General features: G+C 39.8%; 1 protein-coding gene across 1 annotated transcript in view; it reads right to left on the reverse strand.

Annotated features, from left to right (window-relative positions):
• Positions 1-14,919, reverse strand: part of GTDC1 (glycosyltransferase like domain containing 1) — a 189,373-nt gene that overhangs the window by 30,092 nt on the left and 144,362 nt on the right. The window contains exon 7 of the mRNA XM_050900249.1: positions 6,341-6,700. Coding sequence (XP_050756206.1) covers positions 6,341-6,700 — 360 coding nt within the window. The remainder of the gene's footprint in view (positions 1-6,340; positions 6,701-14,919) is intronic.

Below are 14,919 nucleotides of genomic sequence, written 5' to 3' on the forward strand. Positions count from 1 at the left end.
AAACATGCTATAAGAAAGATGGAAAAAATGGTGCCGAGATGTCCACTATAGCAGAACTTTCACACCTGAGATGTCTTCATTACGTGCTGAACATTTCTACAAGCTCTTAAAAACAGTGATCAAGGAATAGTGCATCTTCCACTGGAAGGGTTCAATATCCCAAATCCCCGGTTGTGGGAAGAAACGTCAAGGTTAGACTTCACTGAATGAACAACCAAAGAACAGATACTTCCAAACTGCCCTTCCAGTTAACATTTAAATCTGAACTTCTCAGAGTATTTCATTAACTTTCTTATTTGCTACTTATAAAAAACTAGTATCTGCTCTCAAATTTAACTCCAGCTTGCATGAAAGTGAAGTTAAACTATTTTCTTTTCGCTTTAGATGTTCAAGAAGTGAGGGTGTCAGCTTCTACTTAATCAGATGTCTCTACGTACACTTTCATGGCACTGGTTCTTTCACCACGTGTCATCTGTACTGCAGCCCTGGTGAACACCGTTTTCTTTGGGACTATTGGATAGCTTTTCTTAGACGCAGCTAAAAAGTTTCCATTTTGAAATTGTTACTTTACATCCTACGGGCTTTTTATCGTATCTGGTACCTTTCGGTTAAGGCTTATATATAAACACTTGCATTTTAAGCCTTTGTTTTCAGTCTGTCTTATCTATCCACCACATTCACCTTTTTGGATTAAATTTGCCAGAATCAGTTGCTTTTCAAAGATGAGGTTTCCCCGCAGGAACTCACTCCCCATTCAGCACGGATCTAGAGCCAAACTCTCCACTGCTTTCCCGTGCAAAGGGGCAGAACAGACCCAGTCAGCTATGATTTCCCTGAAATGGGGGATCTACCTTCCTTTGACAACACACAACCTCTGCCCTCCTGATACGACATCGCATGAGTGGCCACCCGGCAGGGAGCAGGACCACAGCCCTTTCTTCTACGTGCTCTCTGCAGGCTGTCCGCAATGTTGAGGGATGCCTGTCGAGGCTAATAGCATTTATGAGTACTCAAATGTGATTTCTAGGTGGAGCACCTACTCTTTTGGCTTTTGCTGTCTTGCCATACCTGCATCTTGATGGGATAAACTTTGGTCCAAAATACTCGACAGCCTGAGGAAAATAGGACTTGGGTATAGATTCACTATATTCTCAAATGTCTCGATATTAAATAGTTTTGAATTCTGAATTCCAAGGCAAACAGTAACTATGCAAATTCTGTATTGCACTGCCAAGATGAAGAGGAACAAGGCACTACAACTAAAAAAAAAAAAAAAAAAAAAAAAAAAGCCTTTCCAGGCTCCTCTCCCTCGCAGCTTGCAGAGGACTTGTGCTCAGCTCACTGATGAAGACCTGCCCCATCACAGAAGGCACGACACTGACTGCACTACCTGGGACAAGCCCCTTCCAAGGACTTGCTCCTGAGTGAAGGGGACCGGGTCCTCACGGTGGGCAACCACATGGTAGCACAGCAACGGTGATGACAAAACAAGCTTTCCTCCACGGTCTCATTTCTTCAGCTCTCTGACTTTGTGCTACTCCTCATTAAAAACAGGCAACTGGGCACAGCGCTATCTCCGTACACACTGTTTTCCCTTAGACCAGAAATCTTCAGATAATTTTTGCAATCTAGATTTTCTTTTTTCTTCTGAATTTCCTCATCGTGACTTCCACCACCGTTCCTCCCGCTCCTGTATCTCCTGCCCCATGTCCTTCCCCACGCTCTTGTCACACGCTGGTACGTACAGACATGAGATAACGGGCTTATCTGATCTTCCACGTGAATTGATAGCAGCTATTTGTTTGCATGTGTGTGTAAATTCTCGCAGATTCCCCGTGTGATCTTTTATCACACCCGTACAATTAGGGGAAGAAGAATTGATTTCTGACAATTTTCTCTTATCAAGTCTTTAAACGCTGAGATGATACAGCGCACACGGGGAAAAAGAAAAAAATATAAGGCTCGGGTGAATGCCTTGAGTTAAAAGAAGCACTGCAGGTCTTCTCCATGAAAGAGAGAAGTAAAGAGCCTCCAATCTTATAATAAAATTACATATGTGTCACCTGGATGACGTGACTGTGGTTGGGGGCGCAGCAGGTTTGCAGCTTTGCACATCCACTGTCAGGCTCACGTGCAGAGAGAGCTGAGGAACACGCCGGTGTTCCCCAATTACAGCAAAAATACCTTTGGCAAGCCTCTGTGTCCTCGTTGGGGGCACTGAGAGGGAACAATGTACATGTACAAATGCTGGTGGGCTAGTTTTTTGGGGGAGAGGAGGATCGTGCCACACTGGTCACTGCCATCTCCTTAATATACTCACCCTTCCTCAAATGGACGTTTTATCACCTTGCAATGAAAACCCGTGGGACACTGCAAAGTTCTGATCAAATGCGGGAACTTCCTCCATCGATCACCAGAATTTTGCTCTCCGTTTCCAGCAAAGCCCATTTGCACAAAGGGAAGAGTAATTCCTTGGCATAGCCCTTGCAAGAAAGCAGCTCGGAAACCCATCGCAGCCTTTTATCCGGATCCTTGGCCATAAGTCATTTCTATTAGCAGCGCCTTGCTATAGATGTTTATAACAAAACATTAAAGACTTGGTGAGAAAGGAGAAAACAAATTACTCTGCGGAGAACCTAGCAACTCTGCTAAAATACTGTCAGTTATTTATCTGCTGTCGGCAGAGGTTGCACACTGTAATCCTCGACAGGCTCGGATTCGGGGGGGATGGAGAGAAGGGGCAGGGATTGCATTGAAGGGCCTGTTCTCATGCAAAGACATTTTATCACCGATTTAAAGCGAGAACGTGTCTGCTAGAGAATGTCACTTTTGATTTTGATGCGTTTCCAAGCGGGCAGGGCCTACGTTGGGTTGACTTAGCGGGAGAGGTGTTGGGGCTAACGCTGTATTTTAGGGCACTGGCGGTCCCTGCGAAGCCCTAACGCAATGAGGTCAGCATCACTTCGTTTCGAGAGGTTTTCTGTAACAACAGCACGACTTCACAAAGATATGTATTTTTTTTTTATGGTTTAGCCAAAGGGGTTTTTTGTTAGGTGAAGGGGAACACAGGAACATAAAAAAAAAAAAAAAAATCTTCCTTTCCTATTTTTTTTTTTTTCCCCAAAATGAAAACCACATGTAAATCATCAGGGTAGACAATGGTCGTTAAGTATTATTGTATAGGACAATATCTGCAAGCGCTTCGTGCTGGAATACAAGCAGGATACCACTGCCAATGTTTTACACACAAAAATCCCCTCGCACATTACAACACTCGGCTAAAATTAGTCCTCTTTACGAAGAGGCTCGTGCTAGGCCTAAGAAGGGGATGCTTTTAACTGCTGATGCCTGAATAAGGCACGCAATGCGTTCATCTCTAATAAGGCAACGAGCGCTTATTTTTGGCTACGCTGCCCGGCGAAGGGGCTGCTGCCAGCCCCTTGTTTTCACCTGTGCCACCCGGGCTACGGGCTGAGGATGCTCGGCTGCTCGGCGAACTTAATTTTCTAATTCATATTCCTCAATTAAAAATAAACGGTATTTTTTATGAGCGAATTTACATAAATCAGTTGCTAAAGCATCCTAACAGTAAAGGGTAGGAGTTCAGCCCGGAAGATTTGCATGCAGCATCCTCAGACGAAGGCAGGCGCTTTCGATTTCCATCGAGAGCCTTGCTGCGCTGGAACTCTAATGGGCTTAGAACAGTAAATTTTGAAGAAACTGATTGCTGCCCCCGTAGCTAGTAAATGCCTGCCTGGACCCAGTGGCATTTGAAAAAAGTGTTTTATCATAAAATTATCCCAGCAGAGTCCATTCTGCAAGATAACATCATCATCATCATCATCATCAGTACTCCATGCAGGACCCAACAGCTCTGGCACAATATTGCCAGTCATTTATCTGTTGTCAGCACAGGTTACACACTGTAATCCTTGACTGCCTCGGAATTAGAATGTCTTTGATGTCCCCACAAGAGTTTTTTGCCCGAAGGCTTTACCAATGCTCGGCGGCTCAGTGTTTATTCCTCGTAATCTTCCTCTCATCTCCAGGCTAGCAGTGACAGATGGTTATGGGCACACAATAGTATTAAGAGTTTGATATTTTTTTTTTCCCCTATTTTTTTTTTTTTTTTTTTTATGCTGTGCTCTCTGTACAACAAATAGCTATCAGACGCGGGCCAGAGAGCTGACATGGCTCGCTTAGGTAATGGCAAACAAACAGCTCGGGTTGATGCTTTCTGTCATTTTCCCTGCTAACCCTGCTTGTTTTCATTGTATACTCTCAAAGGTAAACTATATTAACCTTATAGACTGTTATTAAAAAGATATATCTATATGAGCATAAAGTGCTTTTCTTTTCTCTTTTTCTTACTCTTTTGATTATGAAAGTAATACTGCTGACATATTGAACAAATATCGAATGTCAACATAAATTTTTAGTGTGTGATAATATTCCCCTTCATATAGCTGTGTGTCAGGCGGGAACCCATGGATGATGCATAGCAGTAAATAACCCAAACAAAATTAGTTCTCTTGTCAGCTTCTACCTTGTATGTCCCCAGGCATCAGTAAAATTGACTGCACGCTAGATTTTCAAAATTAGCCCTAATGTTAGCTGTGTGTCTGGCAACCTCCAAGTTTCCAATGTTCTACTATATTACCCGTAAGGATGAATGTGTTACTTTTATATTTTGGCATTTGCTCTTGCTGATGCGGCTTTTTTTTTCTCTCTTCTCCAAATTAAAAATAATTTAGCTTTAACAATAAGTATGTGCATGAACACAATGCTGCATCTCTTTAAGCAACTAACTTTAGGCAATTAAATTAAATTAAAGGAAAAATATACACAGAAAGAAAAGGAATTATTCAATTTAATATTGTTGATTTTATTACTTAGCTTTGTGCTGTTTTATGCAAACTACTGAATAAAATGGAAAATATTTTCTTTTCCTTTACTCTGCTCTTTTTGAATGCAACATTTGGAACAATTGAGGTTAGCATTCAAAAAAAAAAAAAAAAACCAGAAAAAAAACCCAGCTCAGCATCATAAAACTTTTTATAACTGGCCATCTTAAAAATATGCATTTTTAAAATGTGGTCTTGAGTGAAGGGGGATAAAATTCTTCAAAAAATAAAAATGACACTAAGCTTCATATACTTTCCACACCAAATGAAAACATGCAGTATCTCTCCCTTCGATGCACTAAATTTTAAAATAACCTATGAGAACACAGAGCATTTCGGCGTTAGCAGGGAAACATGATTAAAAATAAATGTGGCTCCCCAAGAAAGGCTGTGTCGGAAGTGTGAAGTTGATTAAACAAATCCAAAGACAGATTCCACATCAACTTCCAATCCCTAAATTTTATGTTCAGACATTTAGAGTCAAAGATGAAAATCCCTTTAGGTACCAGATGCTGCAGATCATCTGGGAGAGCTTCTGGAGTTTTAATGTGCTGGAAGTCAAATCCCCTGCAAAGGCGATTTGCCCCGTCGGTGCGGTGTACTTATTGCTTCACCTGAAAACAGTTGCTCTTGGAAAATCTGACCTACTGATCGACCCAGCATCTCTGCAATAAACAGACTATAATCTGTGGATGAAGTGAACTCTAATCAGGCCACACGCAGATTAAACAAACTGCGAGGAATAAAAACTAGATTAAAATGTTCGTGCCCAATACCGGAAGATTATCAGGACATTTTACCTCTTTAAATCCTAATTTATGTAGGAGTCAAGCTAAAGTTTATATGTTTTTAGCGATTATGTGGCATGGTAGATTTTCGTCCGCTCAGAGAAGATTCAGAGATCAGGTATTTGTGTTAGCAGTCGGAAAAATATTGTTTCACTCTTAATACATTCAAACAGGCCTTCTATTTATGTAACACTGAAAGGGTGGTTTTAAAATGCAGACAGTGGGTTAACATCAGCTGTCCAGTGTCACCATGTATCTTTACACTTAATCACTTCCATTAAAGTAATTAAGATAATTTAAATAACATTAGATATTAATTGTCATCCGTGGTTTTCTTTACACAAAAAGAGAGTTACCAGAATTATGCTTATCGGTTCAGCAGCAGGGGTATCTTCTTCTTGGGCAAAAAAGAGGTATCATTAACATCAGTGGCTAAACGTCTGGTTAGAGTTACTGAACTACGTATATTCCAACGAATTATTTTGAATAATCAGATGTTAGTGATGTGTCTTTTTCCTCTACGTGTGTGCGCAGTGTCAGTATGTGTTTAGGAAATTATTTCATACTTGACGGAAGTCACAAAAAAGGGACCAAACCAAACTCATAAATCTTTTGAAGGTGCAGTATTTGGATTTGTTCACCACTTACCACCTGTGAGGCCAGGCAATGTGTAAAGGTCTTTGCTGATAGTCCCGTCCACTCAAGATATTAGAGAGGTTAAAAGTCAGATGTTGCTTATCTTCTTCTTGACAAGGATTTGTACTTTCTGATGCTTCAGACTTGTTCAATCTCGCCGGTGCTGTTAATGGGGAAGGCAGCCCCTCGTGCTGTGTGGTATAAAGTCCAGGCTGGGCTTCACAAAGTCCAGACTCGCGATGTGCGTTGCTGTTTTTCATTAAAGCTCTGCTCTTCTGCTGGCCGGGCAGACCCTCCAGTTGATAAGCATCTCCATTTCTTTTAACACCAATTACCTTTTCCAAACAGGCAAGCTTATGTTCTGGCATGAACCTGTTAGGAAACAGAAGGGAAAAAAAAAAAAAAATCGATATTGTGTTTATGCTGGATTTCAGTTTCACCTAGTAATGGTTAATTAGTTAATAGCAAATGAGTAGACAAAAGATGGTTCATATTTTACATCCATCCAAGCAACGACTCCACTAGCATTCAGTAAATTATACACTTTATATATATTTTAGTGAATATGGTACCTATGAAATAAAATAACAGGTTCACTGGCTGAGAAGCCAAAGGGCTCCACTGAACCACATCGCCGCTAACGGCACATGCATCAACAGGGAGAACAAAACTGTTTGCCTGCTAAACTAAAACAAAGCAAACACCTCTGGGAAGTAAAAAGGCAATTCTGCCAGAAAAGTCTTGACATTTTTGCCAGGACTACAGCTAAGATGGGTAGCAAATGCCAAACGCAGCGGTGTTCAACCTAACGTGAGTCTAGTCTATGTCTAGACTTGAGCCCAGCAAGTTGCTTCATCACAGGTCAATGAAAGCTAACGCAGACAGACTGTTTGTTGCCTGATAACATGGGCCAAACGTGTACCATGACATGAAGTGGGTCTTCTTACCCAACTATCCTTGCCTGATTTCTGTAATGACCAACTGAAAAAATTAATCACAAATTAGAACAAAACCCCACACCTAGGAGAAACGGATTGAGCTGTACACCCATTCATAGGATAAAAGCAACCACTCCCGTGTTCTTTCACAGGTGTGAGGAATGACGGCTAAGATGGGGAAACTGAGGCTGAGCTGCTCAGGACCTTCCTGAGGTACCACAGACAATATTAGACGCCACTGGCTCTTCCATCTGATGTCCACGCTGCAGAAAACCCTTCCCAACAGCCGGATGCATTTGCACAGTTATACTGAGGGCACTGAACTAATTTTTGTAATACTTGAAATGTAACATTTTATGCAGATCTAGTTTTACTATTTGATTTAAAGCAGTAATGAATTACGGTCCTTGCCCAGGAAACACTCGAGTGAAGCTCCTTCATTTAAACATGACTCTTCTAAATTAACACGGATAGGACTACATGCACGGCCACCATGGGATCCTCACTCTAAATGCCTGCCTGTACCTCAAGTTAATTTACCCAAATATTATTTACTTACATGCCTTTCAGTGTGATTATCGTTCTCCCACATAAGCGGAGACATTTAAATTTTCCGTTTCCTTTTAATTTCCAAATGTTTACACACTATAGCCTGTTTATTGAACTGTTTACTAAAGCCAACACTTGCTCCACTTTATCAACCTCCTCCACAGTTCTTCAGTTTTACTCCATCACAGCTCATTTCTGGGCTGTGAACAAACCGCTCCCTTCCCTCTTTGTCAAAACAAATATTCCTAAACACCAGAATCATCCACTTCACCCTGCAATGGAGCACCTTTAAATGCAAACAGACCCTTTTTCTTCAAAATCACTACCAAAATACAAACACGCACACACTATGTGAGCTTTACTGCAATCGTACTCTTGACTAATTGCTTTGAGGATTTTTCTTCAAACTCCTAAATCTCCTTTCCTAAGTCAGTACGCTGCATAACTATTCCATGTAATGCGTATTCTTTGATTTGGCTTGCCATCCCTTGGCATATTATTTTCATGTTTATCTACACTAAGCTGCATTTTCAAGCCACTGATCAAATCACCTACAAGATCTACGTTTTTACCACTGCTCGCCGTCACTTGTTGGAGCTGCTCTGTAGATACAACTAGAAGAGGTTCAATCACATTCAACAGCCTCATCCAAATCCATTACCTTTGTTACAAATAAGACAGGTTCCCAAATGAGCCTGAGTTAAACCATTCCCATCTCAGCAACTTAGCTACCCTCAGATTCTCAGAGCATAAAAGTATAAATTCAGTGTGGCTGAATTCCATACATATATGCCCTTAACAGTCGGTGTTTTGACAGTCTAAGCTGAATTATAGACCTAAAAGCGGCTGGTGGTGGCTCCTCTGAAGTACGGACCCATCCCCGTGAGGATATACTTTTATATATTTACGCATGGGAAAAGCTGAAGGAGAAAGAGGTTAAGGGATTTGCCCTAAACCACCAGGTCTACAACTGAATTGAGAGGACTGATTTACCAAACTGAATTTAGCTAACAGATTTTGAAAAATCATTGCCATTAAGAAGAATTGCTTGACATGTGAGAGGTCGGACTACCTAGGCAGGCTGTATCCCCCTGCCTGTCTTCAGTCTCCGGGCCAGTCATCCACTCGATGCACCATTTCTAGTTCTGAGGAGGTTTTCTTCTTCGTTTTCAGCCCTTATAAATCTGATCCGTCATTGCAGAATTTCTAATAATATTAGATAAAACTTCACCGATCTCTCTCTGGAATAAACTATTTAATATCCTTTATTTAAGACATGTGTGTGCAATCAATTCTGTGGTATTTACTTGTATTACACACACAGTATTCATCATCTTGACAATTTTTAAAGTTTTAGAACACCATTTCACTTAACAGTAAAAAAAAAAAAAAGATTTATTTGATGGTTAACTTTGGAACAAGTTATCTGCATTAACTTCCATTGTTTTGGCATAAAGTAGTTCTGTATATTTTACTAACAACAGTGGAGACATGATAAAGGATGTAGGCAGAGAGCCATAAACAGCTCTCGCTGCAACCCACAGCGTTCGTGTAAAAGCATTAATTTTTCGGACTTTGATTGGAAGACCTCTCCGTGCTCAGCCACTTGGATTTTGCTAAATACAACCATGTATAAAACCTTGCACCTGAATATAACAATTTTAGCTGCGGAAAGACCATTGTAAATCATATGTAGTATAAACTTGTCCACATGATTGGAATGATATAATGGATATTGTAGTCCCTAACCACTAGCTAATGTTCTTTATGACACTTAAATAAATGACCTGAAAATAAACTAATAACAACATGAAATCTTCTAAACCTGTTCATGTGCATTTCCCAAAAGCATACTGGAGAAAGACAATGTCTAGTTAGCACATTTTTTGTGTTTACATTTTTGCTCCAGCTATTCTGTTTTTCCTCTTCTAGACTCACATTAATTCTTCTTTTCTACCACCTTCCAGACAGAGTCATCTCTCCATCCAGTACCTGCCCAGATCTCAGTCATTTATAAACATCAAGAGCTTGCAGGACTTCTACATCACCATCCAGAAGTCTATAACCTGGAGAAGAAACAAGCGCTCCAGTGTTTTATGTGGAGCCAGTATCTACTCCCACAAAGACCATCAGAGTTTTTTAAATCCTTGTCTAAATTTCAGAAGATACAACCTCAGAGAGGCTGGTTATGGAATAGCAGAGCTGGGGCAGGAGCAGGCATAGGCTTAAAAGACTAGATATGAGGAAGAAATTTTTTACGATGAGGGTGGTGAGGCACTGGCACAGGTTGCCCAGAGAGGTGGGAGATGCCCCATCCCTGGAAACATTCAAGGCCAGGTTGGACGGGGCTCTGAGCAACCTGGTCTAGTGGAAGGTGTCCCTGCTCATGGCAGGGGGATTGGACTAGATGATCTTTAAAGGTCCCTTCCAACCCAAACTATTCTATGATTCTAAAAAACAAGCTAGAGAGCTACTGCAGCAGATAGGTAGGATTGAGTTATCGAGAGGGATGCAGCATTTTTCTCAACCTTAGTTACAACACACACTAGTCACATAAGAAAAATGCCATAGCATTCTATTTTTAATACGGGAGAAGGATTTTAATGTTATTATTAACTTGTAGTCATGAAATCTTGTACACGTGAAACTTTCCAGAAAAAAATTATCACCAAAGCATACAAATATTAACGCTTTCAACAGATTCCACAAGGTACTGTCCCTTATATTTGAAAAAACATGGAAAATGTTTTACTTTTATGCATAACTCATATATATTTAAACACTGAAAGTTCAGAACAAACAGTGAGAGACTTGGATATCTAATTTTAGTATCATAACTTGTTCAAAACTTTCAAAACTGTTTTTCTTTTATTTATTCCGATTTTTGAGGATCTCTGACACATTTAACAGTCAATTTTAAAACTTTATGAAGACTTTAAAAAGAGTAAGCCTTGAGAACTTTCCCTTTTTGTATACTGGGTATAGAAGTTTAGTTAAAAAGATGGGTTAAAAATTAAACTAAGTTCATATATAATAAAAATTCCATATACCAAAAGTCAGAGTTTCAGTCTAAATATTTGCCATTTTGAATAACCGATTTTTTTAAACTCCCCAATCTATATATTATATATTTTCTTTTCATGTATGCCATGAAAACCCGCTCTGAGGAAACCCACGTACTTTTCCTTGAAGCAGACATGTGTGTTTTCCCCAGCTCTTTCATAACATGTTGCCATGTTACATCGTATGTGTTTATTCACAGCACTTTATTTGCCCTAATGAAAAATTACTTATGGGAATTGGTTTCTTTTTCATGGCATCAAGAGTCACTTTGTGGACCATTTTATTAAAAACAACAACAAAAAAAGGATGGAAGGGCCATGATGTCACTGCTCGATGAATAGAAACCACATTAGAAAGACTAACTGGAGTGCTGGTTTAGGTTAGCTCAAATTATACGGGCAAGTTCTGTGTGTTGTACACCGGTTTGAATAGTTGTTCTCGATGAGCAAGGAGAATGTGTAAGAATGGATATAAGCTAAAAAAAAAAAAAAAGAATTTGAATTGATAAAAACTAGCCCTTCTGCAACTGTAGTTACATGTGGAAGCAAAGTTGAAGATAGTTCTGAAAGTGCAATGGATTTTTTTGTTGTTGTTATTATATTGCCATTAAAAAGTTTAAAAATAATAAAAGGAGATAGTCATAATCTGATATATCAGAAACCTTCCCCAGGCCTTGGAGCTGGAGCACACACATTTTAGAGCTGCCGCGTTTCCTTCGTCACTGATGCACCGTCACGGCATAACTTACAATTAAACAAACTCATTGTCTGAGAATTTCCTTTGTCTTTCTTTAAACACGATCACAAAAGTCTCTTTGCTACCTGTAATATTTTTAGTAGAATTTATGTGACCTAAAACACTACAGAGGTTCGTGGAGAGCTTCTGTGATTCTAATACCTGGAGTCCGTTTGGCTCATAATGGTTGCGATGGACAGTCATTTTTATCATTTGCAATAACTAGGAAATCCCACTTTTGCACTTTCTTTCTTTCTCCTTCTTTGAATTTATCCTGCTCCCATGCTGAATTTGTTCCCACAATTACTACAAATATATGCAAAGCTATACAACCATGCACACATATTACTGGCCAAGCACTGTACAAATACCAAAGCTGCATGGATATCTCTGAGCTTTTTCAACAGTCAGAATTTTGTCCACTCTGTTCTAAGGGGGGAAAAAAAAAAACAAAGGTCATGGAAGCAGTTCTTTGGAGGCCAAACTGCAACAGACAGCAACTACATGAGTATATACTTGGGTTTTATATTTATATATAAATTTATACATTTATATTTTTAATATTTAATGTTATGAATCGCCTGGTAGCAGCAAAACTGATGCATTTATATTTACCTACTTCTCGAAAGATTGCAACACATGGCAAAACTGGGAGACTAGTCTCAGTTCAGTGTGGTTTTTTCTTGATTTTTTTTTTCTCTGCAACTACTGTCACATTTTGCTCTACAGCAAAAAAGAGTTGCCAAGCGTGGTCAGGTGTCCCAAAGCTGTGCTACAGTTCAAACCTAAAAGCTCAAAAGAAGATTCCCAATATTTAGGGAATTTGATATTAGGGTTTATTGAAGTTGTCACATACTTTCAGGGATCTAATTTCACTTTCTGATCTTTAGCAATGGTTGTAATTCTTCATTCAGAAGAGGGAAGAGATTACTTGTCAGCAGTAATCTCTAACACAGATAATGCCATATAAATATTAGGGGCTTATAAGCATGGACAAGGATTAGGAGCAAAGAGAGAGAACAGAAAGAAAACTGAACAGAGCCAAGATTAAGCACTGAGAAGGGCACGGCAAAAGAAAATACAAGGTCTGCGGCTGAGCTTGTCTTCCCCCAGTAGAATATATATTTTCCTAGGTACAATAAGTAGGGTTTACACCGATTTCCCTGTTTGCAAACTGCAAGATACAGAAGTATGAAATATTATTTGAGACGTGATCGTTATCTTCTCTCAACTACCTTCCCTCTTCCATGAAACAGGAGAAATACAGAAAAGACTCAGGGAATCACTGAGGTTGGAAGGTCTCTGGTCCAACCTTGTGCTCAAAGCCCATCCAGTTGGACCAGGTTGCTCAGAGCCTCGTCCAGTCAAGTTTTAACTATCGTCAAAGGGCAAGGATGGAGATTTCACACTCAGACATGAAGTGCGTGAGAGGTGTTGCTGCTAGCAGCTTGCAGGAGGGACTACAAGGTGAACAACACCACGGGAGAGAGCTAAAGCTGACAGCCGCAGCAGGACACCTTCCTTCCTAATGTTCGTATCCTGGCCAGAGAGAGAGAAGTGGTATGTAGTCTATACAATAGATACACCAGGGGAGGGATATCACGAGGTCTGACTTCTTTCTGACAAATCAGCCAAAATATTGCTGGTTTAGCAACATACTAGCTGAATGCAACAACCATTGTCACTCCAGCGGTATGCCTGATCCGCAGGCAGGATCCAGGAATGCTCCCGGAGAAGAGAGGCTGGATCCAGATCAACCGCAGGCAGTTGGTTTTGACTTAAGTGGTAACTTGGTCCATTGGAGTGGGGAAGGAAGATAAGACAGGCAGGAGAGGAGAGAGGTCAACAGTCAAGACAGTAGAGGAGAAACAGGGTAATTCTCAGATTCCTCAAACCATAACTTCCACCTATTTTTCCGAATAATTTCTGAGCAAAATCTCTCAATATCTAGTATGCATATTCGATACTGCCCAAAATTCCCACTTCTACTTAGCATTTACACTTTTCTTTCCAATCTGGTTTCACTCTGATTCAACAACACTCCTGTTAGTTTATTCTTTAAGACGTCGTATCTGTACCTCAATATAAGAAGGATCGTCAAACGGATCGGTAACTTCCACCTCAATACTACATCTGAATTTCTAACACTAAGATTACCGCTCACGATGCACTGTAAAGCCTACATCCTAGGTGACCAGGATTTTAACTAAAGCGTTCTTCAACTCTTATGCCCCAAAATACATGGAAAGGTACTACCTTCCGAAACACAAGCCTGCAGTGAAACTATGCAAAACAGGAGCAAAGGCAGGTGAAACTACTCCAAATATATCCCTGAAAGTCTAAGCTTTCTTAGTTTTGAGTCCTCTGTGCTGCTGCTCTTGTTGGGGACATCATTTCAGCCAAAAGCATGTCTAGCCTAATCCAGTACTTGTGGGATTATTCCATTTTGTTACATATTTACTCCTGACAAATGACTTCAACAGTATCTTAAGCGCTTTAGGTCAGCAAAAAACCCATCAGATAGTGATTACTCTGTATTTTAATACCAGAAGGGAGACTCTGGACCCACTGAAGTCAAAGGCAAAGCTCTCTTTGACTTCAAGTGAGACTGAGTTTGACCCTAAATATATTATTTCTGAATTCACATCTTCAACTCCCTGAAATCCTTTAACACTAAGTGTAAGAATCTGTGCAGTTGTAATTTCTAAGAACATCATTCTCAACAAATGAAATGGTGATAATTTCAAAATTCCTCAGAAAGATGGTAATGAACTACAATACATATTTTATAACGCAGACGAAAATAACTCATGCGTTATTTTGTGCAAGATACGAAAACATGAATTAATTGATAGTTCAGAAAAAAAAGTAATTTTCTCTATAATTAAACATCATGACTGTGTAGATCTGCTGCACTGACACTACAAGGTAACAAATACACTTTTGGAGCCCTAAGACTCCCCTTGATAACAACTGCCAGAAATTTAGAAATTGTTGACTTAAGTTCTGCTTCTGCAGAAGTTCAAAACAATGAATTACACTATGGGGAAAAAAGTTAGGCTTCTGAGAATTGCAAGGTTTTTAAGCTTCTTTAGGATCCTAAAGGATTGGTCATGTTTATTAGTGCTTACTTAAAACAGAAAAAAACCAGCTCAGCTCTCAAGTGCTTATTTAGAAAATGCAAATTTCACATATAGCTCCAAACAATACAGTATCTCTTCTTGCTAAACAGAACTGGAAATGGGTGTTTGAAAACTGATATCACACCTTAAATCTTCTTGTCTTTTATGTCTTTTTTTTTTTTTT

This window comes from Gymnogyps californianus, chromosome 7, assembly GCF_018139145.2.
Source record: "Gymnogyps californianus isolate 813 chromosome 7, ASM1813914v2, whole genome shotgun sequence".
Taxonomy (NCBI): Eukaryota; Metazoa; Chordata; class Aves; order Accipitriformes; family Cathartidae; genus Gymnogyps; species Gymnogyps californianus.